General features: G+C 49.6%; 6 protein-coding genes across 6 annotated transcripts; 3 read left to right on the top strand and 3 right to left on the bottom strand.

Annotated features, from left to right (window-relative positions):
• Nucleotides 1–3625: 3625 nt before the first annotated feature.
• DFJ58DRAFT_748035 (uncharacterized protein) lies at nt 3626–4647 on the top strand (the record flags this gene model as incomplete). The annotated part of the gene is made up of 4 exons (XM_041387570.1): nt 3626–3708; nt 3764–3917; nt 3977–4071; nt 4132–4647. 4 exons carry the CDS (start codon nt 3626–3628, stop codon nt 4307–4309), a joined length of 510 nt encoding a protein of 169 aa, XP_041240072.1. The 3' UTR covers nt 4310–4647.
• Nucleotides 4648–6000: 1353 nt separating this feature from the next.
• DFJ58DRAFT_805467 (uncharacterized protein) lies at nt 6001–6388 on the bottom strand. Its single transcript, XM_041391107.1, has 2 exons — nt 6285–6388; nt 6001–6228 (listed from the first exon to the last, which is right to left on the bottom strand). The coding sequence occupies exons 1-2, from the start codon at nt 6379–6381 to the stop codon at nt 6065–6067; spliced, it is 261 nt and encodes an 86-aa protein (XP_041240071.1). The 5' UTR covers nt 6382–6388; the 3' UTR covers nt 6001–6064.
• A 1630-nt stretch (nt 6389–8018) lies between these two features.
• On the bottom strand, nt 8019–9153 carry DFJ58DRAFT_50390 (uncharacterized protein). Its single transcript, XM_041380722.1, has 4 exons — nt 8802–9153; nt 8602–8738; nt 8451–8541; nt 8019–8399 (listed from the first exon to the last, which is right to left on the bottom strand). The coding sequence occupies exons 1-4, from the start codon at nt 8899–8901 to the stop codon at nt 8146–8148; spliced, it is 582 nt and encodes a 193-aa protein (XP_041240070.1). The 5' UTR covers nt 8902–9153; the 3' UTR covers nt 8019–8145.
• An 882-nt stretch (nt 9154–10035) lies between these two features.
• DFJ58DRAFT_805453 (uncharacterized protein) lies at nt 10036–11066 on the top strand. The gene is made up of 6 exons (XM_041391106.1): nt 10036–10118; nt 10169–10297; nt 10358–10494; nt 10545–10629; nt 10688–10963; nt 11035–11066. Exons 1-5 carry the CDS (start codon nt 10049–10051, stop codon nt 10915–10917), a joined length of 651 nt encoding a protein of 216 aa, XP_041240069.1. The 5' UTR covers nt 10036–10048; the 3' UTR covers nt 10918–10963; nt 11035–11066.
• A 1346-nt stretch (nt 11067–12412) lies between these two features.
• DFJ58DRAFT_805439 (uncharacterized protein) lies at nt 12413–14789 on the bottom strand. Its single transcript, XM_041391105.1, has 19 exons — nt 14729–14789; nt 14207–14660; nt 14144–14157; nt 13986–14084; nt 13930–13939; nt 13857–13874; nt 13780–13805; nt 13710–13735; nt 13628–13659; nt 13549–13573; nt 13473–13500; nt 13379–13421; nt 13226–13326; nt 13114–13173; nt 13030–13057; nt 12922–12979; nt 12848–12872; nt 12695–12797; nt 12413–12641 (listed from the first exon to the last, which is right to left on the bottom strand). The coding sequence occupies exons 2-19, from the start codon at nt 14351–14353 to the stop codon at nt 12543–12545; spliced, it is 942 nt and encodes a 313-aa protein (XP_041240068.1). The 5' UTR covers nt 14354–14660; nt 14729–14789; the 3' UTR covers nt 12413–12542.
• Nucleotides 14790–15727: 938 nt separating this feature from the next.
• DFJ58DRAFT_717887 (BING4CT-domain-containing protein) lies at nt 15728–17785 on the top strand (the record flags this gene model as incomplete). Its single annotated transcript, XM_041384415.1, is given in 9 exon segments — nt 15728–16000; nt 16020–16186; nt 16249–16399; nt 16450–16848; nt 16899–17162; nt 17222–17297; nt 17368–17500; nt 17556–17598; nt 17693–17785. 9 exon segments carry the CDS (start codon nt 15728–15730, stop codon nt 17783–17785), a joined length of 1599 nt encoding a protein of 532 aa, XP_041240067.1.
• Nucleotides 17786–26049: the final 8264 nt, after the last annotated feature.

Here is a 26049-nt window from a genome sequence, read left to right as displayed (position 1 = left end):
TGCAGCCAGTCTCGTCCTTCCTGTGTCTGCAGCCGGTGTCGTGCTCGCTGGGTCTGCACACAGTCTCGTCCTCCCTGGGTCTGCAGCCAGTCTCGTCCTTCCTGTGTCTGCAGCCGGTGTCGTGCTCGCTGGGTCTGCACACAGCCTCGCCCTTCCTGGGTCTGCAGCCAGTCTCGCCCTCCCTGGGTCTGCAGCCAGTCTCGTCCTCCCTGGGTCTGCAGCCAGTCTCGTCCTCCCTGGGTCTGCAGCCAGTCTTGTCCTAAGTAAGTCCGCAGCCAATCTCGTCCTCCCCTGGTCTGCAGCCAGTCTCGTCCTCCCTGGGTCTGCAGCCAGTCTCGTCCTCCCTGGGTCTGCAGCCAGTCTCGTCCTCCTTGGGACTGCAGCCAGTCTCGTCCTCCCTGGGTCTGCAGCCAGTCTTGTGCTCGCTGGGTCTGCAGCCAGTCTCGTCCTCGCTGGGTCCGCAGCCAGTGTCGTGCTCGTTGGGTTTGCACCCAGTTTCGTCCTCTCTCGGTCTGCGGCTGGTCATCTAGCACTTCCTGAGTCTTTGATCAGTATGACCGGCATGACGAGTCTGACGCACTCTGCAGCTCCCAGTTTAATCCTGCCTCGGTCCGCAACCAGTGTCGTCCTCCCTGGGCCTCTCGCCACTTTTCTCCTCCCAGGGTACACAACCAAGCACTCCCGCCCTTAGTCCCCAGCCAGGCACTCCCGCCTGTGGTCCCCAACCAAATACTCCCGTCCTCGGTCCCCAGCCAGGCACTCCCATCCTCGGTCCCCAGCCAAAATTGTAAATCTGAAGCGCGATCTCCCCGAAGCCATAGTATACCGATAAGGACTGATAGCGGCTCCAGTGTCTGAACAAGGAACGCCAATGAGTCTTTTAATTTTTTGGGGTCCTCAGGTTGCATGGCTTGGCTCTCCTTCTTCAGTTCTAAGAGCGCATCCAAGAGGTCTGTGCTTTCAGGAATCTCTTTCATCATCAAGCGAAGAGAGGAATCAGCGAGCAGTGAATGGGGTGATGGCATATCGTGCACTTCAGGGAGGCTGCAGTTTGAGGGGTCGGAGACATAGTCACGAATGGACGAGTGATATACATTCACGGGGAGACTGGTGTCGGTAGGAATATCCATGACAGACCGTAGCTGCACTAGCGTTGCCTCGGCATCACAGCCCTGACCAGGGCCAAGAAGTTTCGAGATTTGTGATAGCGGCAGAGGATCTGCAAGTGCAGCGACAACGGACAAGTGCAGGTATGCCCGCTTGGGATTGGCACATGTGGAGAGGATACGGTCGTATAACTTGTACACCTCCGTTCCCGCTAGCAGCTCGCTCGTCAATTCCGAGCATCAGCTGTAACCGATCGCCGGGATCCTTGTATCCATCGTCGACAATAAACTTCATCATTGTAGACGCCACGATGAAACGTCTGCCAGCTCGGCTCGCCAGCTTCGCAAGGTCACCCCCTGATGGCTGCGGGAAATCGGGATGGCGGTATTGCAGCTCTCCGAATGAATGCTCCAAAAATATATAGATGTCACTGTCGACATCGGCACCGTCTAGCGAGATAATGGCAGCAGGACCCTCCCCAGAAGTTTTCACTGGTATCTCGCACACCAGCGAGCGCACTTCTTCGTTCTGAAAGGCTTTACAGATATGCGATTCCGAGCGACTCGTGAGCAGAATGTGGGTCACGGGCAGATCAGGTTCACGAAGAGCCTGTGCAAGGGAAAGGATGAGATCGATAAGCTCCGGTTCGGACGTACATTCATCAAGTGCATCGACGACAAACGACAAAGGCGGACCCCCCTGCAATCTGAGTCGAAGCCATCGGAGAGGTTGGAGAAAGAGAGCCTCCATCTGGTCGCAGAGAGGTGTGTCTGGGTCTAGTAAAGCGGGATTATCGCGGATAGTTCTGTTCACATCCTTCCGGATGCTGGGGAAATTGGTGGCAAGCTGGTAGACAAGCGTTGTAAAAAAATAACCAGCGGTGCAGCGTTTCGTGTGCTTGCGCGAGAAAAAGAACGTCCCGGCTAGCCGCTTTTCGACGTTCGTCTCTTCTGTCACTTTCAGACCTCTCATCCTCTCGGCTACAGTGAACGCAACGGCAGACTTTCCGACGCCTGCCGTGCCATGCAGCCAAACGAGCTGATTCTGCTCTGTGTCGTCCAGGAATCCGTGTATGTATTTGAGGAGATCCACCCGGGTCCCTTGCAGACATTTCGGGTGGGGCTGACGTTCACGGGAGTTATATTGAGCACCCTTGACAGCGACCTCGGACAGCTTCGCCCAAATTCCATGAAGAGCTGTCAAAGAGGTCAGAGAGCATGCGAGAGATAAGAAATGGAAGTACTGACATTGATCGTCAGTCATCGACGAAGGTTGTGATATGTGAGATGCAACGAACCAATTGAAAGTACTAGCTGGGTTCGAGGGTATGGTTAGAAATGATCTTGGCGACAATTATCCGGAGGGACGACGTACGAAGATTTGAATTGAAGTTTGTAAGTTGTAACAAGACTTTGGTTGCGGAAACGATCCAATTGTCGATTGATGGAGAGTGCGAAGCGTCCACGAAGAAGGGTATTTTGGCTCTGATGAAGATGAGATGGACGGATGGATGTTTCAATCTATTCTGCTATGGAAAGCTCGCTGGATGGTTGTGGAATACAGTTGAAGGGCAAGCAAGTGTTCGCCGTCCAGTGCTTGCAGGATAACACGAGGCTGCTGTGCAGCCACACTACTGCACAGCCAGACACACGTTAGTATAGTAGTAGTGCTTAGAAATCGAGAGAGATGTGCCCCATGCGCACCTCACACAGCAGGGTTAGTCACAGGCGGGCTGCTGCCAGCTGCACCACTGCTGCGGTGACCGTGTTGTGAGTACTAATCAACTACACTTAGTACTGGAACTAGCCAGTGCTTGGCCTCCAACTGACGAGTTATGATGGAGGTCGAATCCTCATATATATATCCACTATCATGAGCCACAAACTTGTCAGGCGGTATCATCAAGATTCACACGAGTACTCCTCAGTCAGGTCTTTCATGTGTTGTCTTCTTTGTCACTAAACAATCTTTCATATTATGTGGTAGTCCGATTCCTCCGTATACAAGGTCATTTTTCTTTCTTCCGAGCGAGTAACTGCACAGTCGTGGGCATCATCTCAAGACGTGGTCAGTGCTACCATTCTTCGCTTCCGAGGTCCTGATATGTCTTGCTCGACATTGTCGCTGTCACTGAAAACTGGCTTACGTTAAGGTGATTATTAACTAGGACTGTTTCGAAAGTCTTGGGGAGGCAGCTACCTTGGTTTGTGGTAAACGTTCCTCTTGGAGGCGCTTTTGCAGCTGCAGGACAGCAGCCGCAGAACGCCGAGAACGAAACGGGTGAGGCAACCATTGAACTTGTCACCACCAGTCCAGCTTTCTTGTGGGATCACTGGAATGGGCCTCGCTCGTGTTTTTTCTTACACATTCGTCCCTTCGAGACTTAACGGAACAGAAAGTACCCCGATTACGACGACGCCTCAGCTTCCCATCTTCTTTTGAGTTTGATCCAAAGCAGACAGCACGAGATGAAGCCCCTGGGCCTGGTGGGGCAAAGTTGAAGACCGTTTTGTCTGACATGAAGAAGAGCACATCAGACGCACCTACTAATATGAAGGGTGGGGAAGTGTTAACGGTGATATACGAGCGCGTGCTGACTATGTCAGGTGACCCCACCGCGGTCAAGGTATACGGCACTCTTCTAATAGTACAGCAGGGGTGCCCTATGTCGAGACCCTCCGGGTATGGGCAACTACGGGTCATTTCTCGAAGACCCATACGAGGAGCTGTGTGTCAAGGCGAGCAAGTTCATCAGTACGGGCATTTTGGAAGTGGATTACGCAGACAAGTATTGGAAGAGACAATATACGGTGAGCTTTGTGTCTGAGAAAATGGGGTGTATGTGTGCTGAACGCTGATGTCTGAGTAGCTTCGCGATGGCTCGACCCTTTCTTCGAAACGCCAGCATACAAGTGTTCCTCCGTCACGTACTGGTGGAGGTCGATTCCCCACCCCTTCTGGATGGTTGGAAACACAAGTTTTTACTTGCAGGGAAATATCTTAACGTGATGTGTGATTTTGTAGGATCGAGGTGCAAGCCGATCACAAGGATTTAACGAAAAAGCTGCCATGGAAGATGAAAAGCGTGTTTCTTCATTGGGTCGAGTCCCCGTGTCTTTTTCATGATCATTTTCAGGCTTTACAAATTCATCGAAGACGCCTATACACACACGAATCGAACCCTCTTGTGCAAGATCAATAGCTCATACCTCGGCTCCGCTCTCTCAAGCGTTATTTCTTTTTGGCCTCCTCATCCTTCCTCACCCACCTCTTAGACCTTGCCCACATAGAACTGAGGAAGCCCGCGAAAGGTATAAGTATCGTTGTGCTACAGAGTCTGCTTGACCTTGCACTTACAGGGGAAGATGCCGCGTTCCGCGAAGATGTGCGAGTCAGCATCGCGAGCAGCGGATTGTATGAATGACACTCAAGGTCATCAGCGTAAGCGGCATCGTCGGCGGTGAGGAAGGCGAGGCGTACCAGATGAAGAAGCAAATAAGGATCGCGACTGGGAGAAGGATGACAAGAAGCCCATGCTAGGTATATGCGTAAAGCTTTTGCACTACCGTCCTTGCTCATCCCAAACAGGCGATTGACGCCCTCACACTCGACTACACCGTGAAATTCCCGCTTTCACTCGTCATCTCTCGCAAAACGATTTTGCGTTACTTGTTCCTGTTCCATTTTCTCTTACTCTCAAACATGTAGAACAGTTGCTCGCATTGATGTGGATAGAAAGAAGACAAGTTGCTGTTGGTGTTCCGTGCCCAACCACCCCGAGTTTGAGCAGCAGCGACTGCGAGTTGCATTCCTGAGCTTACATGCTCACTTTCGCTCAGCAAATACTGGCTTTTACGACATTCGAGGTTCTTGAACCTAACTAGCGGATGCTAGAGGCGAAATTGGCTAAAGTAACCACCGTAGACCAGCTTCTGAAGGATCACATAGACTTTCTGGACACGTGCCTGAATGAATGCATGTTGACTAGTGCCAAACTGTCGAAGGTATGAGTACGACCTCTGACCCGAACACTCACTGATCGTCGCACCTCCAGGCGTACTCCGGCATGATAGTGATGTGCTCAATATTCGCAATGCACACCTCCTTCACGAAATCCGCCAATCAAGCGCTCGCAGCAGCAGCAGAGAGCAACGACGGCGACCAGGCGATGAACAAACGTTCGGAATTCTTGAAGAAGTTTGAGTCTAATTTTAACCACTGGCGAGCGCCCTATCGTCTGCGTGCGGTATTTGGAAAGTGACAATTTTTTGTAAAGGTCTCATCTGGACTGCATGCAGTACTACGCGTCGAGTGAGAATGTATCGCTGCGTCCTCTTGTGGTGTGATTGAGTAGCGTCAAGGCGATGTCATAGCATCAGCTGCATCAAAGAGAAGTTGCAGGGGTGCTGGTGAGTGACACAGAACGATGCCTAAAAATTCAATTAGGTTTTTCTCAGTTCTGTCGTAGTTGCATTTTTCTCTTCTAGCCATGCGCGATAGATATGTCGCTACATGCTATTACTCAGGATGTGAGGAACGCGCAGTCTCCCGTAGTAAGACCATTCAAGAGAAGATGTTCCTTGATATGCCCCGGACGAGCCAGCTAGCACTGAGCAGACTACAATTGACATACCGTCTTTCATTTTAGACGGGAATTGAGAGAACACACGACTTGAAAAATGCAATACGCAATATCACCAAATGATAGCTTGGTGGCAAGGATGCTCAGCGGGTCTGTAGTCGAGTCAAAAACAGTGAGACGACTGGGACTGTATTACACGGGCACGCAACATGTCGGAAACCAAGCAATCAGATAAGGGAATCAAGATATGTAGATGTACAGGAAAGCAACTTGTGGGTGAGGCTGCGGTGATGCCAGACCTAGTACGATGGATGACTCCCACAAAAAAATAAGACATACGGCTATAACTCACCTGCGTAGAACCTGGCGTCAAGTTCAGTAAGCGCGGTAATTGAAGTCATCAGCATTAAGTTCCTCGCGCTTCTCCTTAGAGTACTTGGTGTAATTGAAGTCGTCGGCATCAAGTTCCTTGCGCTTCTCCCCGCCTCTCTTCCCGTAGTGGGAGTCATTGGCGTCAAGTTCCTTGCGCTTCTCCACATCTAGCAGCACGTTACGCGTATCAACCTCCGCATAGTGATGAGTTATGAATACTCACTGGAACGTTTCGTGATGCCGGTGGCTCCTTGCGTGGGGTACGCTGTAGCAAGAATCACAAGAGACGCAAGCACGCTGAAGACAAGAGAAAGCTTCATGTTTGAGTTAAGAGATGCGCCTGGTACTTTGTCGATGCATTACATTGGAATCTTCAAGAGAACTTTATACCCTTTCGTCTACGAGGTCCGCTCATAACTCAGGTCACCTGGATTGGCTGAAGCCTTGTCCACTCAGAACGTTTGTAAGGGATTGTTTCAAAGCATAAGTAGAGGCATTCGCAAATTGGCAGATCGAAGACCACGACAATCCGAACCGCCGCACTCGGGGAAGGCGCAAGCACAAAAATATACATCAAAGTCAAATGAAAAGGAGCAAACAGGAAACTTCACTCAGGCTTCTATTACATAACATTCCATACTTGTTGCTGATCCTGCCATATTGGGACGACTCGATGCTAAACGCGAAAAAAAATAATCTGTTACCTACTAGCTGTAAGCCTGTGGCTTGATTTTTGACTGTACGGTACCCATGAGGTAGTGATTGGGATTTGTGCCGCCCTATGCACTAGCATCAACCACGTACGAGTTCTTTCAGGTCCTTTGCACCATCGGTACGCGTTTCAGGACTGAACAAAGTTAATGTCAACTAACTTCAGGTGGTGCCGTGGGCCGGCGTTGGCCCTGTCAGCATGCACCTCCCTCCTCCAAGTCGTTATCAGCACCCTCAATAATTACTATTTCACTCTTGATGCGGCATATCACATCAAGGTCTTAAACACAGATCTTGATAAAAAACGATTCCAGCGAGGTTCGGTTCCAGGATCCAGTTTCTGATTGCAGAGGTAAACCTTCTGTAAATGCAGAGAACTGCCAGTACCGCGCCTTTAATCACCACTCCCACTGGAATGGGGAACTCGACACGACGCATGTGGCGGGGCAGTCTAAAAGAAGTTTCGTTCTGACCGCCTCGGCATAAGGGGAATCTGTCTAGGTCAGCTCCATAATTGAGAGTGACTCGAAACTAGATTACTGGTGTCCCATGGAAGTGAAGTAAATAGTATAGCCGTGTCAATCTTGATACTAATTACTCCTGGTCTCAGTCATTCCGATGGCTTGTATATTAGTGTTACTTCGAGTTGTCATATCTCGGTGCTAAAATTGATTGCGGGTCCTCCGAGCATTGAGCTGGAGGACCCCGCTTGCCCGAAACTCATTATTCGAGTGCCCATACCAAGTGCAAGATGATTCAACTTCCATTATTGGCTTTGCTATCAGACGATAAACAATTTTCATTGGCTGACTACGCTACTGATGTAACTCAGGCACTACTAGTACATATAGTAAGTATCTTGTTAGATCATTGAGCAGACAAAATGCATGCTAACAATCATGAGCATGGATGGAGATGGAGATGGAGATGGAGATGTAAGTAGATCAAATGCACGCTGAACTCGTGGCTGCCGATTAGTAGACTCTGGATTGGTTTATGTTGGAGTCAAATAATGATTACATCGGGCTTCCGACCAACTTTTAAGATTTATTATTGCATGCTCACGCTCGAGCCCAAGTCCAATTTAATCATTATTTGACTCCAAAATGAACCACTGGCAATCCTCCACATTGACAGCCATAGCAGAGAACAAGGAGAATATACGACTCGTAAGCAAACATCATATGCCTACCAAGTTTTGGATTTGTTCGTGCTTGAAGCTTGAAGCTTAAGCCATCGTGATACGTAGGATATAGATGGCAAAATATATTATTGATGTACTAACAGTACATTAATTCGACTAAGCTCTTAATCATTGCCGTTCTTGCAAGATACTCGTAAATGTGAGTGGTGAGTAAACAGCACGATGTCCCTTATATATTATTATGGTGCGTCAGATGGAAGGGTAAAGGGATGTCAACCGTATCTTCGAAGCGAGTAACCTCGGATTCATCGATATGAACAGCGTGCTTGACAGCCCAATCCAAGATTTTCTCGTAGTTCCTGCATTGGTGGCGGGTATTGAAGTTAGGGTATGGGATATCGTGTCCCTGAACCCAGTCCCATGTTATCATCGTCACGTCGGCATTGCACATGATATTCTGCCTGATCATTTCAATGCAATGGTCTGTGATGTATACGATAAGTAGGAGGTACATCAATAAAAAAACATATGTACCAAGATGCATGCGGACTACTTCAGGCTCGTCCTGGAACGAAATATCTATGGGTCCGTAATGCTCAGGCCACGAAGCTTTGCGAAGTAAATTCTACAAAATATGAGACAATAATGACTAGACAGTCTAGACTTTAGGCGTAGTATAGCTTACCAGACAATGGAGTTGGTGAGGGGCTTCCATGGATACCATGAAACCTCCACCAGATTTGGCTGGATATTTGACCTTGGAAGGTGAATCTACTTCGCCGGCTTTGAGAATTTCCTCAAGCGACATTCGAGTTGGTAGCACTGAGGGTTTATGGACGTGAACAATTACTAGTTAGGATTACGGGAAAAAATTAGATGACGCACCATCTTCAGCTATCCTGGCCCAAGCGGCATCAATTTCTGGGGAAGGAGGGCCACGATAGATGGAAGGAAAGTCGAGGGTTCCATTGAATCTTACGATCATGGACTCAACAGCACCAATTGCTGGAGCTGTGACATATCATCAACGCTATACGTTAACTGTCCGAGGATGCCTGTTCACTCACAGTATATAGGAACGTCATTATGCAGGTGAGGAGAAGGCGTGCCCATCCATAACGCGAAAAAGAGCACAGATGTGCATATCAATGCGCCATGGCTCAACATAGGCCACACGCGAAGGATATGCGACTTGGTACGAGGTTCTGCACGGAACCTTTCTGCATCACCAAATGATTTCTCCTCGTTATCATTGTCAACAGAATCGACAGGAGAGTACTGCGAGGAATCTTTGAGCATGATCATGGCGAAACTCCGTTTGCTGAACTCGGGGGTTGTAGGGATAGTTGAGAATACGCGAGGGTAGATGCGATACATACTATCCCGAGAAATCATATTTACCAAGTGTATTGATTTCGAATATGGCCCCCAATCGGCTGCAATCGGCTTGTCTCAGGTGTGTTAGGTTATTGTACAGCAGTACTAGTCCATGGCACCGGTGCGAAAGTCACATGCCCAGAGCGCTGGAAGGGAGGTAGTATTCGGGCGACCTCGATGGGGAAGGGCAGGCCCGGATGATCGGAGAAGTGCGAGGAACTCCGAGTCGGAGAAGCCTAAGATGGATTTGATTGAAAGAAATCTGGGAATCCTGAGAACATGCGCAGATAGTTGGCTGATGCCAGGTTTGTTTGTTTTGAGGATTGATCGACCTTGATCGACTCTTTCAAGAGTTGCTTACATAACATAGTTCTCATCATTACTCCCATCACCAGCCAATTGCCAGATCAATATTAATCATGATGCGGCATTGCGGCTCAAGCGCTCGAGTGGCTGGTAAAGCAAACTCAAGCCCCTCTATGTATTTAGGCCATGGTTTCCAACTTGCCCACGAGTATTACTGTATGACTTGTGTTCCAAGTGCACCCCGAGTGTCTTGAAGTTGAAACTCAAGTCCTTTTCTTGCGCCAGCTACTGCTAGTATGCGTACTCAGGAATATTCTGCATCGTATTCCCTTGTCAACGGAGTCGACGATCGTGACGATACGAACCTTCTTGATAGCAATACAGAAACAAGACCTCCTCCAAAATCCCGTCTCCTTCGCTGGTCGCCGTGGCTAAGCCATGGTGTGCTGATGTCCATAACGGTGGTGTTCTTCGTGCTATGGGTACGGGCGCCGTCGATTGATGACGTTATTCTGTATTGTAGGTGGATAGATAGCGTTAACGCACAGGCCCTTGCTTACTCGTCGCAGCTCCAGCAAATGAGGCGTTCGAATCTATCGGCATTATAAGATTAAATGGAACTCTGGGCGCCTCTTCTATATATCGTGGCAGCCCGTCTCCAGAAGTTGACGCCGCTTGGGATAGGATATCTCTTAATGGTTACACCCTATGCTTCACTTACATCATAGGCATTTACTGACTCGCACTATATTTCCCAGCGCGTCCAGTTGGTATGACGCTTGAGCAACTGCTAAGAACAGGGGAGAAACCTTCTCCCGCCATGACTAGGTATCCGGACGAATACGGTGGAGGTTACATGTCAACTGTAGAAGTCATTCACCAACTCCATTGCATAGTCAGTTATAATACAGGGAGGCTGGTCGATATTTACTCACTCCTCTGCAGGACATGCTTCGCAGAGCCAGCTGGGGTAACCATGATAATTCCTTGGGTCATAACGAATCCCCTGAAAACTATCGTATTCATCTCGGTTGGTATACTGTTTCCTGCCCAACTTACATCCTGCTTACTAGTATATTGTACCTCAGACCACTGCATCGAAATGCTCAGGCAGAACATTATGTGTCGTGGCGACGTGACAATGCTCACTTACGACTGGGTAGAGGGAGTCAAAGATCCTTTTCCTAACTTCAACATTCCTCACCGATGCAGAAACTTTGAGAAGATCTTGGATTGGGTTGATGAGCATCGTGTTTTTGTCCCTAAATCCGAGATGGTCCGCTTGGAGGATAACGTAGACCTGTCTTCCCCTCCTTGATTGCAGTCTCGAAATATTCTCTTCAAATGATGGCTATCGCGTAGATTACAATGACGAAAATAGCAGAGCCACGTACGAATGTCCTTGAACACGTTGCAAATTCGAATGGAAATTTTGGAAATCCTATCTCTGCTCAATAAATTAATAATATCATTTGCAAAACACATGACAACGCACCGTCAAGTTGCATTTTGATATAGTTTTCCCCAATAGATGGGCCAACCGAAGGGATGTTCCATACTAAATCCATGTAGCTACAGTAATGCGCACTAACAAGATCTGAAATGGACTCATCGGAGTATCCCCTTTAGTATTTTGAATTAGGAACTGCTATGCGAAAGCAACTTATCACCGAGGCTAGTGTTGTTGGCAGAATGAAATATTTATGCCAGTGGCAATTGCCAGGCGGCAATTGCCGGCAGTAGGTGGTGGTTGGCAGAAGTCGGCAGAACTATGATAACCTAGTACTTGTTCCTACTAACAAACAATAGAAATTTGATATATGGTTGATGTATCTTGGTGTGCAAGTTGGCAATTACCATGGCCCCAAAATCCAAGGGCCATCATGTCCAAAACATCGTGTCTGACCACTTTTTCCCAGGGAGAAAGTCAAAAACAACTCGAAACACTACTTTTAAAATGTAACTACTGCTCACATCCATTCAATTGTACCTCACACGGCTGATATCAAGCACTACTTTTCATCTCAGTCCGTTTGAATCACTTCATGCAAGCTATGCGTACTTCCTGTACAAGATGGACTCCAAAGCTGGGAAGCCTGTTTGTCAAACACACACATATACCTGTCCTAAACATGAACTCGATGTTGCTTTTGCCGACAAGTCGCAAAAATCGGTTGCTTGGATTCCTCCCCTCGCAGCAAACTCTGATGACCAAGACTATCTTGCAGGTTCGGAATCAATGACTGACAAGGAGTTGATGTGAGCAAAAGATTCGAGCGCAAGACATGAGAAGCTGACCAACTGTGAGAAAACGACAGGGCAGGCACATGGTTTGATTGCAGGTGATGTACCAGACATTCTGGATAGCGGCAGTCATTGACTTGAGCCTGAGCGAGCTAGAGGGTTGACAGAGGTATCATGCATTGAAGAGATTGATGTACTCAATCAAGGCTCAGAGAGTGCATCAGGGTGGAATATTAATGCACTTTTGATGTCAGAAGGTGTAGCCTCGATGTAGTGGTCAAGGCTATTTTTGCCGTAGTAGAAACATAGTGGAAAAGAGCCAAAAACGTTCATAATACTTTTTGCCGACTTCTGCCATTCTGCCAATTGCCGTTCTGCCATTTTGCCAATTCCTTTCTGCCCCCTACACTAACCGAGGCATAGTAGAGAAGCAACGACATCATCCAAACATTATCCATACCCGGGTCTGTCTAGGGGAGAAAGGGGGAGAACGTAATGCTACTCAGGGGAGTTTTACCACGATTCATGTTTGAACTTGAGGTCAACTGGTCAGCCTGGAAGTCTTGTTGTTTAGTTCAATGAAATAATTTAGATTAAGCCTCCTTCGCGCTACACTAATGATAGTCTATAATTTAAAGAGAACGCTGGCGGTAAAGAATGAACCAAGTGGATAAACAGTATGTTCATCATGTATCAGCCCTAGGAAACTACTGGCCCAGTTGCGTGGCTGTCCATTCCAGTATTTAGACTGTCGCCGCAGATGTTTATTGTAATACTCTTCTCGGCTTCAATCGCTTGCTAACACATGACTTGAGTCTCCGACAAGCAAAAAATGGTATCAAGGTACAAACCAGAAATGACAGATCCGGTCGTGCTGCTCTGAACAAGGAAAGCGCGTCCGCGGTGGGAACAGGCTGTTCGATCTTTTCGAGCGTCCTTTTGCGGGCGTTTAACCTTGTGAATATTTTCAGTTGACAAATAGAAGCCAAAACCAAAACACGCACGATGCTAAAAATGATGTTGCATAGACTACATAAAGTGTCAGCTGAGTCAAAGATGGCAACTTAATCAGACAGACGTTTGCCCTGGACTTGAACAAAAGCAACGAATGCTGTAGTAGTTGGTAGATAAATAAACTGATTAGAGTTAGTTGGGGTGAGCACTATCCACTTGGACATTCACTTACCGAGATGACCGCTAGCACGGCGAAAAGCCTATGGGAAATGAAGCGCCTGTATTTTAGAAGGTATATCATTGGAAGTAGGCTTACGACGTGATGGCACCAGTGTTGATGCTATATAATTGGAGGCGTTTTATGATACTGTTAGTCCTAAGGGCAACAAGGTGACCTTGACGTAGAGTTGAGCCAACTGATATCTTGCCTTTTCATGCCAGTGCGACGTTTTCGAAGATAAAAGCATAATGTAAATGCAATCACGCCGTCGACGACTGCTGAAAGCACTTGACCAGTCACCATGGTTGCCTGGTGATACTTTGAGACCAATAGACCTGTGGGTATTTATTGAAGTACACACAAAGACCCGTCCTCTGAAGTCCGTCCACATAGGATAGATGAAACTGTGCAAACTATAGTCAGTAATTGGATCATCAAATATAAGTAGGACATGCCTCAAAACGCAGTTTGCAAGTCCAAATCCTACAACAAATTAGTGTGCAAGCCCGATGTTCAAATTGAAGATTCTACCACAGCGAACGGTTGCGACGGCGACCTATAACAAGAGCTTGGGCAGAAATTCTCGACATCAAAAATGATTGCAACATACAAAGCAAACAGCAATCCAACGATTCTGGCCCACTGCGCACGCAATTGAGGGAGGAGGTTAATGCGTGTATTGAGGTACTCACGTTGCAATATCCGCCAGATGAAGCAACTAGTAACATCAGCACGAGCTGTACGGTACTTCGAGTGACTTACAGGTTCACAACATAACCTATAAAAAACTGTTATCGTGTCACTACAGCGATCTTCAGGCAAACACAAAAGTGACATACACCAATGAAGCATGTAGCCTGGTGGAAGCGGGCGAGATCAACAGGGCATTTACTGTTTATACTGGCTGCTTACCCCCATGCTCCTGTGATGAATGAGCCATAATAGATATCTTACGAAAATTGACGCACCAGACTGCATATCCCAAGTGCGTAAACTCTCCGAAATGGATGATGAGATAATATTCTACAAAGTGTATCGACAATGCTGTATGGGCAGTCTCGAGAAGCCTGAATAGTCGGAATGTGTCCCGTGATCGCACGAAACACAGGAACGAAGTTTAGCATACCAGATGAATGCCACCTATGACAGTGTCAGATAAATCTCGTATGCATACGTTTGATAGAATTACCATAGACTTCAGATACTTCTTATCACGCGTGTATGTTTGCCAGTAGTGGAAGGTCTGCATGCAAGTGACGCCATACAGTAACATGGTGGCTAGCGTACCGGAAAGCGCTGCCTGCATGACTTCTTCCACGATCAACGTTTCAGACATGTTGGCAGAGAGGAGATGGCAAGAGCCTGAAGAAACAAAGCAACGACCACCGTGTATTTATTTCTGCGACAACTACACATGCCTCCATGACTGCAATTGTGGGAAAGGCTCACAAACGCGTTTGGCTTTGGGGAAGTCATCATAAGTGTTATAATCACAATGACAGTGAGAAACAGTGGCGATGTGATTGACGCCAATAGCTATGCGAGGAAGAGCGCGTACTCAGGGTTTTCAGGGAATTGCCAAACAGCTGTTGAATATGCAGTACTAATCAAATATCTACTGCGCGTGGGGGTCACCTCGTATCCTGGTTTGAAGAAATACAAATTGTAGTCAGTGATACTGAGATGGTGACTCGGACGCTACGCTACTTACTTGGCGTGACTCATCAGTATAATGACGTATCGTATATCTAAACGCAATGCGAGGGGTCCCGGAGATACGGAGTAACCTTGACGCAGCATAGCTGTAATCATACACTGATATACAAATCGAAAGTAAAGAAACATGTGCGTCATTTACATAGACAGTAATGAGTTACCGGAGTACCCGTGCTGGTGAACCGAGCCTGTGGTATGGTCATAAATAACACAGCTAGGGAACGTTGCTACTGCGTCAGCAACCTTGACCTGGTAGAAAAGTGCCAGAATTATAATCCTCGTCAAGCTCGTTTTCACATACGTATTTATATAATGGCCGCTCAGCGACTTTCTCCGCAGTTTTTAACACAGGGCTTATGGTGCTTTATAAGATCTGCGGGCATCCAATTCGCAGTGATCATACTCCCTGTCACCTGAGCGGGATAAGCAATCGACCATTTTAGTGCGGGTGAACGTTGGGTGAATGGGAGGAAGGTCAGTTAAAGGCTCATTTGGATGGTACAAGCTGCGGGTGGATTGAAATTGCCGAACCTTTGTCAAGAGGAAATAAAGAGATTTGAACAGCCTTACTCTGCCTCGGTGGTATACACACATATTTCATGTGAGACACTTTTGAATGACAGTCGAGAAATACACACCATTGAATAACGGTTGACACGGACAGCCCGTCCCGCTGTTCCCGAGATGTGTCCGTGAGTGATGAATGCTAAGCGCATTCTATGTTGGTAGCGCATGCCGCCCGGAAATCAGATTAATCATGAGCGGCGTGAATCTGCGCTACATGTCGAGCGCGCTGTCGGATCAGATCGATTAAGAGTTGTTCAAAATCATGACACCGGTGACTGGGTCCTGGGATTGTGTTTAGTACTAAGTACAGTGGAAAGCCGGACGTGTGCGTCTGGTTTTCCATCGTTTAGCTTAGTCAGCTGAGTTTTGCGCATGCTTCGGCCTCGTACGAATCACTTTCTAGCATCCGGGCGAGATCTGCGTACGAATGGCGCCTCCTGTAGATGCCTTGTTTGTCAAGTCACAAAATACTACCCTGCCGAAATCCCTTCGTCCTACCTCTCCACCACCAGACAATGTGCCAAAGCACAAGCACGTCAAGGATCTCAAGCTCAGAACGAAACTAAACCGGCAGGCGGCACATGCTGCGCGTTCAAAAGCACTTGTCGAAGATGCTGAACTATTGCTCACAAGCGAGGCAGGGAAAATGCAGGTGGAGACCGAGCTGGAACGAACTTGGAGAATAGGCCAGGATGATATTGTGCAAAGTGCCTGGTCAGGAGGCTGCCAAGGGACGACGGGAGCTGAAGTTGGATGGTGGTCCATATCGCTCGAGATACTCGAGGAATGGCAGACATCTTGCTATTGTTGGCAATATGGGTCATGTCGCGACTTTTGACTGGCAAACAGGAACCATGCATGCGGAGCTTCAGCTGCAGGAAACATTGTCGCGATATCACGTACGTCGCTTGTTACTTGCGTGTAACAACTCTCAATCGTTCAATAAAGATTTTTGCAGGATCAGTCGTTCTTCGCAGTCGCACAAAAAAAATATGTATTCATATACGACCGTGATGGTGTCGAGCTGCACCGATTGAAGGCTCACATTGAACCCACGCGACTCGAATTTCTTCCATATCACTGGTTGCTTGCTAGTGTGGTGAGTTATTCCAGTTCAATGTCAACTTGTGCCAGCTCAGTTAACATTAGGGAAACAACGGATTTCTAAAATATCAAGATACCTCTACAGGTCACATCGTCGCTGAGCATCGAACAAAGCTCGGGGCATGTCATACACTCGCACAAAATAAACACAACGCGGTGCTACACCTTGGTCACTCCAATGGTGTTGTCACCCTGTGGACGCCAAACATTCCTCATCCTGCTGTACAAATCCTAGCACATCTCGGTCCGGTTGTGGGGCTGAGTGTCGATCCGAGTTCTGGTGGGCGCTATATGGCGACGTCAGGTCAGGATGGCGTCGTAAAGGTTTGGGACTGCCGAAATTGGAAGGGTACTGTGCGGGAATGGACGACAAGAGGTGGTAGCGCTGAGTTGGAATGGAGTGCGAGGGGTGCGTTAGGTGTGGCAGTAGGTGGAAGTGTGAATGTGAGTCACTGCACTCTTACTTGTGGCGGTTCTCATCTATTGCGTGCCAGGTATACACAAAACCGTCAATACAGACCCCGCACGCAGCCAAAGCCCCGCCGCCTCTTTACCTTACACACCCAATACCACATCGACCGCTCACTTCGGTGCGGTTTTGCCCCTTCCAAGATATCCTTACGATCGGACACAATGCTGGTCTGTCGAGCATTCTTGTGCCTGGGGTTGGCGAACCAAACTTCGACAGTACGGAAGCCGATCCATTCGAGAACAAAAAGGCAAGAAGGGAAAGGGAAGTCAAGGGTCTATTGGACAAGGTACGCTCAACGTCTAGATCATTTCTAATGACGCTGATATGGACTATCCATCAACCTAGATTCAATCGGACATGATCACACTCGACCCAGATTTCGTCGGAGCCCTTGCACCACCAACAAAATTAACGACCTGCTGTCAACGACACGCACGATATTCCCTTCGCTCGTCTCCCTCGCCTCGAGCGACTACGTGTCCAGGGTAAAGCGGATGAAACGGAGCTCGTTGATGCCGACGACGAGGATGGTGCTGAAGGTGACGGCGACAAGAATGATAAACCACAGTCACGAGCGGAGAAAGAGAAGCGGAAAATGCGCGGCAAAGGCAAGAGTCTCAAAAGGTATATATTTCGTATAAAACACTGCAGCCTATCGCTTATTATATTGAAAATCCAGATACCTCCGGAAGCAACGTAAAAATGTCATCGATCCCACTGCGGTAAGCCTCAGTCGATCGCTCCATTCATTAATCGTGTGCTCATGTTCGTGCGCTCTGCAAATATAGGTCGCCATTCGTGCAAAACTGGAGAAAGCAGCGGGAGGAAAAGCGCGTGGCAAAGGCTATCGAGAATGGTCAGATAGAGGCGCGCAAACCATCCGCGCTTGATCGATTTAGACGACCGTGATGGCATTTGGGGGTGCTCGATCATATGACGTCGATGGTCGTACAATACTAGTTCAATTTCGTACACTCGTATATCATCGACTCGGCTACACTTTCCTTAACTTTCTGTTGTACGTACTCGAGCTCTCAGTGAGGCCTCAGGTTGTTGTGAAGACTAGACAATGTTACAATCAGTCTCCTCAGTTCGTGTGACAGACTGAGGGAAGAGGCGTACGCTACAGCCTGAGGGCGGGTATATCATGATGATTTGGTTCATAGAACTTCAGTGCAACTCCGATGCCGCGTCGCTCACGTGCTCAGTTTGTAATTACTACCATAGTATTAGTAACTGACATACACGTACGCCTGAGACACTACTTTTGTGGATGTACTAATAATATTAATCCAATTGATCACAGTTATCTACGTACAGAAATCAAGGAGATCAATCGTCATGCATATGCACATCATGTACAGTTGTACAACTGCGCTCTGGCTGTGCACTGGTATTAGTGTGGCCGCAGTAGTGCCCAAGCTGGGCCTGGTATAGTGGCCGCAGTACTTTATTTCAAATGTTCGTACGTCGTCCCTCCAGATAACTATCGCCAAGATTATTTCTAACCACAACTTCGAATCCAGCTAGTACTTTCAATTGGTTCGTTGCATCTCGCATATCACAACCATCGTCAATGAGTGACGATCAATGTCAGTATTTCCGTCTCTTATCTCTCGCATGCTCTCTGACCTCTTTGACAGATCTTCAAGAAATTTGGGCGAAGCTGTCCGAGGTCGCCGTCAAGGGTGCTCAATATAACTCCTCTGAACGCCATCCCCACCCAAAATGTTTGGAAGGGACCCGGGTGGATCTCCTCAAACACATCCACGGATTCCTGGATGACCCAAAGAAGAATAAACTCGTTTGGCTGCATGGCACGGCTGGCGTCGGAAAGTCCGCTGTTGCGTTCACAGTAGCTGAGAGGATGAGAGGTCTAAAGGTGGTAGAAGAGACGAACGTCGAAAAGCGGCTAGCCGGGACGTTCTTTTTCTCGCGCAAGCACACGAAACGTTGCACGGCTGGTTATTTTTTTGCAACACTTGTCTATCAACTTGCCACCAATTTCCCCAGCATCCGGAATGGTGTGAACAGAGCTATCCGCGACAATCCTGCTCTACTAGACCCAGGCACACCTCTCTGCGACCAGATGGAGGCTCTCTTTCTCCAACCTCTCCGGAAACTTCAACTCAGATTGCGTGGATGTCCGCCTTTGTCGTTTGTCGTCGATGCCCTTGATGAATGCACATCGGAACCCGAGCTTACTGATCTCATCCTTTCCCTTGCACGAGCTCTTCGTGAGCCTGACCTGCCCGTGACCCACATTCTGCTCACGAGTCGCTCGGAGTCGCATATCTGTAAAGTCTTTCAGAACGAAGAGGTGCGCCCACTGGTGTGCGAGATACCAGTGAAAACTTCTGGGGAGGGCGTTGCTACTATCATCTCGCTAGACGGCGCAGACGTTGACAACGACATCTGTACTTTCCTACAGCATTCCTTCGAAGAGCTGGCAAGTCGCCATCCCGATTTCCCTCAGCCAACGAGGGATGAACTCGCGCAGCTGGCGAGCCGCGCTGGCAGACGTTTCATCGTAGCGTCTACGATGATGAAGTTTATTATCGACGATGAAGACAAGGATCCACGCGATCGGGTACAGCTGATGCTCAAGTTGACGAGCTCGCTGCTGCCAGGAACAGAGGTGTACAAGTTATATGATTGCATCCTCTCCACGTGTGCCGACCCCAAGCGGGCTTACATGCACTTGTCCATTGTCGCCGCCCTTGCAGACCCTCTTCCCATCTCACAAATCTCGACACTTCTTGGCCCTGGTTTGGGAAGGGATGTGCAGACAACGCTGATTCAGCTACGGTCTGTCATGGATATCCCTACAGACAGCACTCTCCCCGTGAATATCTATCACTCGTCCATTCGCGACTATGTTTCCGACCCCTCAAATTGCAGCCTCCCTCAAGTACGCGATCTCGCATCACCTCACTCCCTACTCGCACATTCCTCTCTCCGCTTGATTACGGCTATTCCAGCAAGCACGGGTCTCTTGGACGCACTCTCAGAACTGAAGAAGCAGAGCAAAGCTATGCAACCTGAGGACCCCCATAGGTTGAAAGACTCATTAGCGTTCCTTGCTCTGCCACCTGAGCCACTGTCAGCTGTCATCTGTACGCTGTGGCTTCGAGGAGATCGTACTTCAGATTTACAATATTGGCTGGGGACTGTGGACGGGCATGCCTGGCTGGGGACTGTGGACGGGAATGCCTGGCTGCACACCCAGGGAGGACGACAGTGGCTACAGAGCAAGAGAGGACGACAGTGGCTGTGGGGCGAGGGAGGACGAGCGTGGTTGCAGAGCGAGGGAGGACGGGACTGGCTGCAGACCCGGAGAGGACGACGCTGGCCGCAGAGCCGGAGAGAAGAAGTGTGGCCACTGACCTTGGGAGAACAAGAGTCGCTGCGGACCTCGGTAAAACAAACGTGGCCGCAGACCTGGGGAGGACGAGAGTCGCTGCAGACCGAGCTAGGACGAGAGTGGCTGCAGACCGAGCCAGGACGACACTGGCTGCAGATCCAGGCAGGACGGGAGTGGCTGCAGACCGAGCCAGGACGGGAGTGGCTGCAGACTGAGGCAAGACGAGAGTGGCTGCAGACCGAGCCAGGACGACACTGGCTGCGTACCGTGAGAGGACGACACTGGCTGCAAACCGAGAGAGGACGAGAGTGGCTGCAGACCGAGACAGAACAAAAGTGGCTGCTGACCGAGACAGGACAAGAGTGGCTGCAGACCGAGCCAGGACGAGAGTGGCTACTGACCGAGCCAGGACGACGCTGGCTGCAGACCGGGATAGGACGAGAGTGGCTGCAGATCGAGGCAGGACGGGAGTGGCTGCAGATCGAGGCAGGACGGGAGTGGCTGCAGATCGAGGCAGGACGGGGGTGGCTGCAGACCGAGGCAGCACGAGAGTGGCTGCAGATCGAGGCAGGACGACGCTGGCTGCGTACCTTGGGAGGACGAGAGTGGCTGCAGACCGAGGCAGGGCGAGAGTGGCTGCAGACCGAGACAGGACGGGAGTGGCTGCAGACTGAGGCAGGACGACGCTGGCTGCAGACTCCCCCCGGTCAGGTGTGGCAGTCCACTCCTGCAGCCTCCGTCTGGATGACGATGGAAGAATTCGTGAGCACATCGGAAGCAATCAACGAGTACATCGTTATCAGCAATGTACTCTTGCTGCCAGCTTTCCAAGTAATCCAGCAGCTCAAGACCTTGCCAGATTTCTTGATGTTTCCGGTCTTCCTGGCATTAAGACGCCACCATCATTCCACCTTTGCATTACCAGAAAGTCTTCTTCTACCAGACAGGGAGATAATTCGTGCTATGAATGCCTTTGAGAGGTTCGCAAACGAAGCACGGGAACGAAGTCGATCAGCTTCCGACGCTCTCAAGTACGCCTGTCATAACTGGGCCTTACATCTTTCGCGTGCCCCCAATCCATGGGATAACACGCTCGATCATATATTCCAGGCTTTTTGGAACGATCATATTATCACCTGGCTGGAAATGGAGTGGTGTTTGCAGGGCCTGCGGTCTTGCCTTGTTGTCTTAACTGAAGGGCAGATGTTTGTGAAGGTGTGTATTTCAACAATTCAAGGTAGCCACAACTGATGTTACCTTACGTTCTATGATATTTAGTCCATGAGATGACGCCTTGGAATTCTCTTTTATCATCAGTCCGGACTCTTGAGCCGTTAACTCACGACCCGGCGCTAGCATTTGAATCTGTCACCCCTACCCCTCGAGTTGTCTGGAGCTCTTGATCAGTGGCGCGTTCAAAAGCCTGGATGCACTATCATAGAGGCCGCTCGACGCTCATGACCGTAGTTTGATGGCGAGACTATGTATTTTTGCATCTACTGTTTAAATCAAGTATGATTTCCCCATCTTTTAATGTATGGTATTTCATAGCCCAGGAAAGCACCATGTCGCCAGTCACGGTGTTGTATAACAGCAGAGCAACCGAAAGCCCTGCCGTTTGACTACAATCGATAGCCATGGACAAGTGAATCCACAGCAACGCCTGATGTAATCTGACACCCGGTACCGGTACTAATGAAAATCGTTTATCGTTTACTATATTTTAGATAATCTTGGCACCCAACTCGGAAATCATATAGTTAGGCTTAGCAAAATCATACAAAGCTTTCACACCAAATTTCGGTTTCCCATCTGTTCAATAAATGCCACAGCACCTTAATACAATTGATCAGTTATCTACAGAAATCTAGGCTCGCTGCTCAGAAAATCTAGAGATGTGCGCAGTTGTACAGGTGCTATTGACGTGGTTCTGTCTGGCTGTGCAGTAGTTTGGCCACACCAAGGCCGCACAGCAGCGTCGTGTCCTCCTGCAAGCACTGGACAAAGTCCGACAAGCTGCATCTCATAACCATCCGACGAGCAGAATAGATTGAAACATCCATTCGTCCATCCCATCTTCATCACGCTTTGCACTCCATCAATCGACAGCTCGATCGTTCCGCGACCCAAGTCTTGCCACAACTTACAAGCTTTAAGTTGTTTCAAATCTTCGTACCTCTCGCCGAGATTATTTCTAGCCGCACCCTCGACCCAACTAGTAACTCGTACTTTCAATTGGTTCGTTGCATCTCGCATATCACAACCTTCGTCAATGAGTGACGATCAATGTCAGTATTTCCATCTCTTATCTCTCGCATGCTCTTTGACCTCTTTGACAGATCTTCAAGAAATTTGGGCGAAGCTGTCCGAGGTCGCTGTCAAGGGTGCTCAATATAATTCCACTGAACGTCATCCCCACCCCAAATGTTTGGAAGGGACCCGGGTGGATCTCCTCAAACACATCCACGGATTCCTGGATGACCCAGAGAAGAATAAACTTGTTTGGCTGCATGGCACGGCTGGCGTCGGAAAGTCCGCTGTTGCGTTCACAGTAGCGGAGAGGATGAGAGGTCTAAAGGTGGTAGAAGAGACGAACGTCGAAAAGCGGCTAGCCGGGACGTTCTTTTTCTCGCGCAAGCACACGAAACGTTGCACGGCTGGTTATTTTTTTGCGACACTTGTCTACCAGCTTGCCACAAATTTCCCCAGTATCCGGAAGGATGTGAACAGAGCTATCCGCGACAATCCTGCTCTACTAGACCCAGGCACACCTCTCTGCGACCAGATGGAGGCTCTCTTTCTTCAACCCCTCCGGAAACTTCGGCTCAGATTGCGCGGATGTCCGCCTTTGTCGTTTGTCGTCGATGCCCTTGATGAATGCACATCGGAACCCGAGCTTACCGATCTCATCCTTTCCCTTGCACGAGCTCTTCGTGAGCCTGACCTGCCCGTGACCCACATTCTGCTCACGAGTCGCTCGGAGTCGCATATCTGTAAAGTCTTTCAGAACGAAGAGGTGCGCCCACTGGTGTGCGAGATACCAGTGAAAACTTCTGGGGAGGGCGTTGCTACTATCATCTCGCTAGACGGCGCAGACGTTGACAACGACATCTGTACTTTCCTGCGGCATTCCTTCGAAGAGCTGGCAAGTCGCCATCCCGATTTCCCTCAGCCAACGAGGGATGAACTCGCGCAGCTGGCGAGCCGCGCTGGCAGACGTTTCATCGTAGCGTCTACGATGATGAAGTTTATTATCGACGATGAAGACAAGGATCCACGCGATCGCGTACAGCTGATGCTCAAGCTGACGAGCTCGCTCCTACCAGGAACGGAGGTGTACAAGTTATATGATTGCATCCTCTCCACGTGTGCCAACCCCAAACGGGCTTACATGCACTTGTCCATTGTCGCCGCCCTTGCAGACCCTCTTCCCATCTCGCAAATCTCGATACTTCTTGGCCCTAGTTGGGGAAGGGATGTGCAGACAACGCTGATTCAGCTACGGTCTGTCATGGATATCCCTACAGACAGCACTGTCCCCGTGAATATCTATCACTCGTCCATTCGCGACTATGTTTCCGACCCCTCAAATTGCAGCCTCCCTCATGTACGCGATATCACATCACCCCACATTCTACTCGCACGTTCCTCTCTCCGCTTGATGATGGCGATTCCAGCAAGCACGGGTCTCTTGGATGCACTCTTGGAACTGAAGAAGCAGAACAAAGCTATGCAACCTGAGGACGCCCATAGGTTAAAAGACTCACTGGCGTTCCTTGTTCTGCCACCTGAGCCACTATCAGCTGTCATCTGTATGCTGTGGCTTCGAGGAGATCGCACTTCAGATTTACGATATTGGTTGGGGACTGTGGACGGGTATGCCTGGCTGGAGACCCAAGGAGGACGAGACTGGCTGCACAGCGAGGGAAGCTGGCTGCACAGCGAGGCACGCTGGCGGGAGGGAGGACGACGCTGGTTACTGACCCAGGGAGGACGACGCTGGCTGCTGACCCAGGGAAGACGACGCTGGCTGCTGACCTGGGGAGGACAAGAGTGGCTGCAGACCGAGGGAGGACAAAAGTGGCTGCAGACCGAGGCAGGAAAAGAGTGGCTGCAGACCGAGGGAGGGCGACGCTGGCTGCAGACCGTAGCAGGACGAGAGTCGCTGCGGCATATCGAAGGAGAACGGGAGTGGCTGCGGCATATCAAAGAAGAACGAGAGTGGCTGCTGCAGATCCAGGGGGAACGAGTGTGGCTGCAGACCGAGGCAGTACGAGAGTGTCTGCAGAACGAGACAGTACGAGGCTGGCTGCAGACCGAGGCAGGACGAGAATGGCTGCAGACCGAGGGACAAGAGTGGCTGCAGACTGAGGCAGGACAAGACTGGCTGCAGACCGAAGCGGGGCGAGACTGGCTGCAGACCGAGGCAGGACAAGAGTGGCTGCAGGCCGAGGTAGTACGAGGCAGGCTGCAGACCGAGGCAGGACGAGGCTGGCTGCAGACCGAGACAGGACGAGAGTGGCTGCAGACCGAGGCAGGACGAGAGTGGCTGCAGACCGAGGCAGGACGAGAGTGGCTACAGACCGAAGCTGGACGAGGGTGGCTGCAGACCGAGGCAGGACGAGAGTGGCTGCAGACTGAGGCAGGACAAGACTGGCTGCAGACCGAAGCAGGACGAGAGTGGCTGCAGACCGAGGGGGGACGACGCTGGCTGCAGACTCCTCTCGGTCAAGTGTGGCAGTCCACTCCTGCGGCCTCCGTCTGGATGACGATGGAAGAATTCGTGAGGACATTAGAAGCAATCAACGAGTACATCGTTATCAGCGATGTACCTTTACTGCCAGCTTTCCAAGTAATCCAGCAGTTGGAGACCTTGCCAGATTTCTTGATGTTTCCGGTGTTCCTGGCATTAAGACCCCAGCATCATTCCGCCTCTACATTACCAGAAAGTCTTCTTCTACCAGACAGGGAGATACTTCATGCTGTGAATGTCTTTCAGAGGTTCGCAATTGAAGCACAGGAACGAAGTCAATCAGCTTCCGATGCTCTCAAGTACGCCTGTCATAACTGGGCCGTACATCTTTCGCGTGCCCCCAATCCATGGGATGACACGCTCAATCATATATTCCAGGCTTTTTGGAATGATCATATTATCCCCTGGCTGGAAATGGAGTGGTGTTTGAAGGGTCTGCGGTCTTGCCTTGTCGTCTTATCTGAAGGGCAGAAATTTGTGAAGGTGTGTGTTTCGACGATTCTCCCCGTCAAAGTGGCCACAACTGATGTCACCTTATGTTCCGTGATGTTTAGCCCATGACACACCTCGGAATTCTCTCTTATCTTCTGTCTAGACTCTCGAGCCGCTGGCACGCAGCCTGGCGCTAGCACTCGAATCTGTCACCCCTACCCTCGAGTTCTCTGGAGCTCTTGAGCAGTGGCGCGTTCAAAAACCTGGTTGCACTATCATGGAGATCGCTCATGACCGTAGTTTGATGGCAAGACTACGTATTTTTGCGTCTGGTGTTTGGATTAAGTATGATTTACCCATCTTGTAATGTACGATATTTCATAGCGTTGTAAAGCGCCACGTCTCCAGTGCTGTATAAAAGCAGGGCGACTGAAAGCCCTGCCGTCTGACTACAATCGATAGCCATGGACAAGGCAGCGCCCGATGCAATCTGAAACTCCTCTGTCCCACCGCTGATCATCTTTCGACAACCGGCCCTGCGCATCAGATATCTTGCATCCGTTGCTCTGCGTCGCCGACATCATATTGTTTTATAGATTTAGCGGGACGCAAGCCAAGCTCGAT

The sequence above is a fragment of the Suillus subalutaceus genome (assembly GCF_016647625.1).
Source record: "Suillus subalutaceus strain FC151 chromosome Unknown DFJ58scaffold_113, whole genome shotgun sequence".
NCBI classification, from domain to species: Eukaryota; Fungi; Basidiomycota; class Agaricomycetes; order Boletales; family Suillaceae; genus Suillus; species Suillus subalutaceus.
This window is presented reverse-complemented; position numbering and strand designations above follow the sequence as displayed.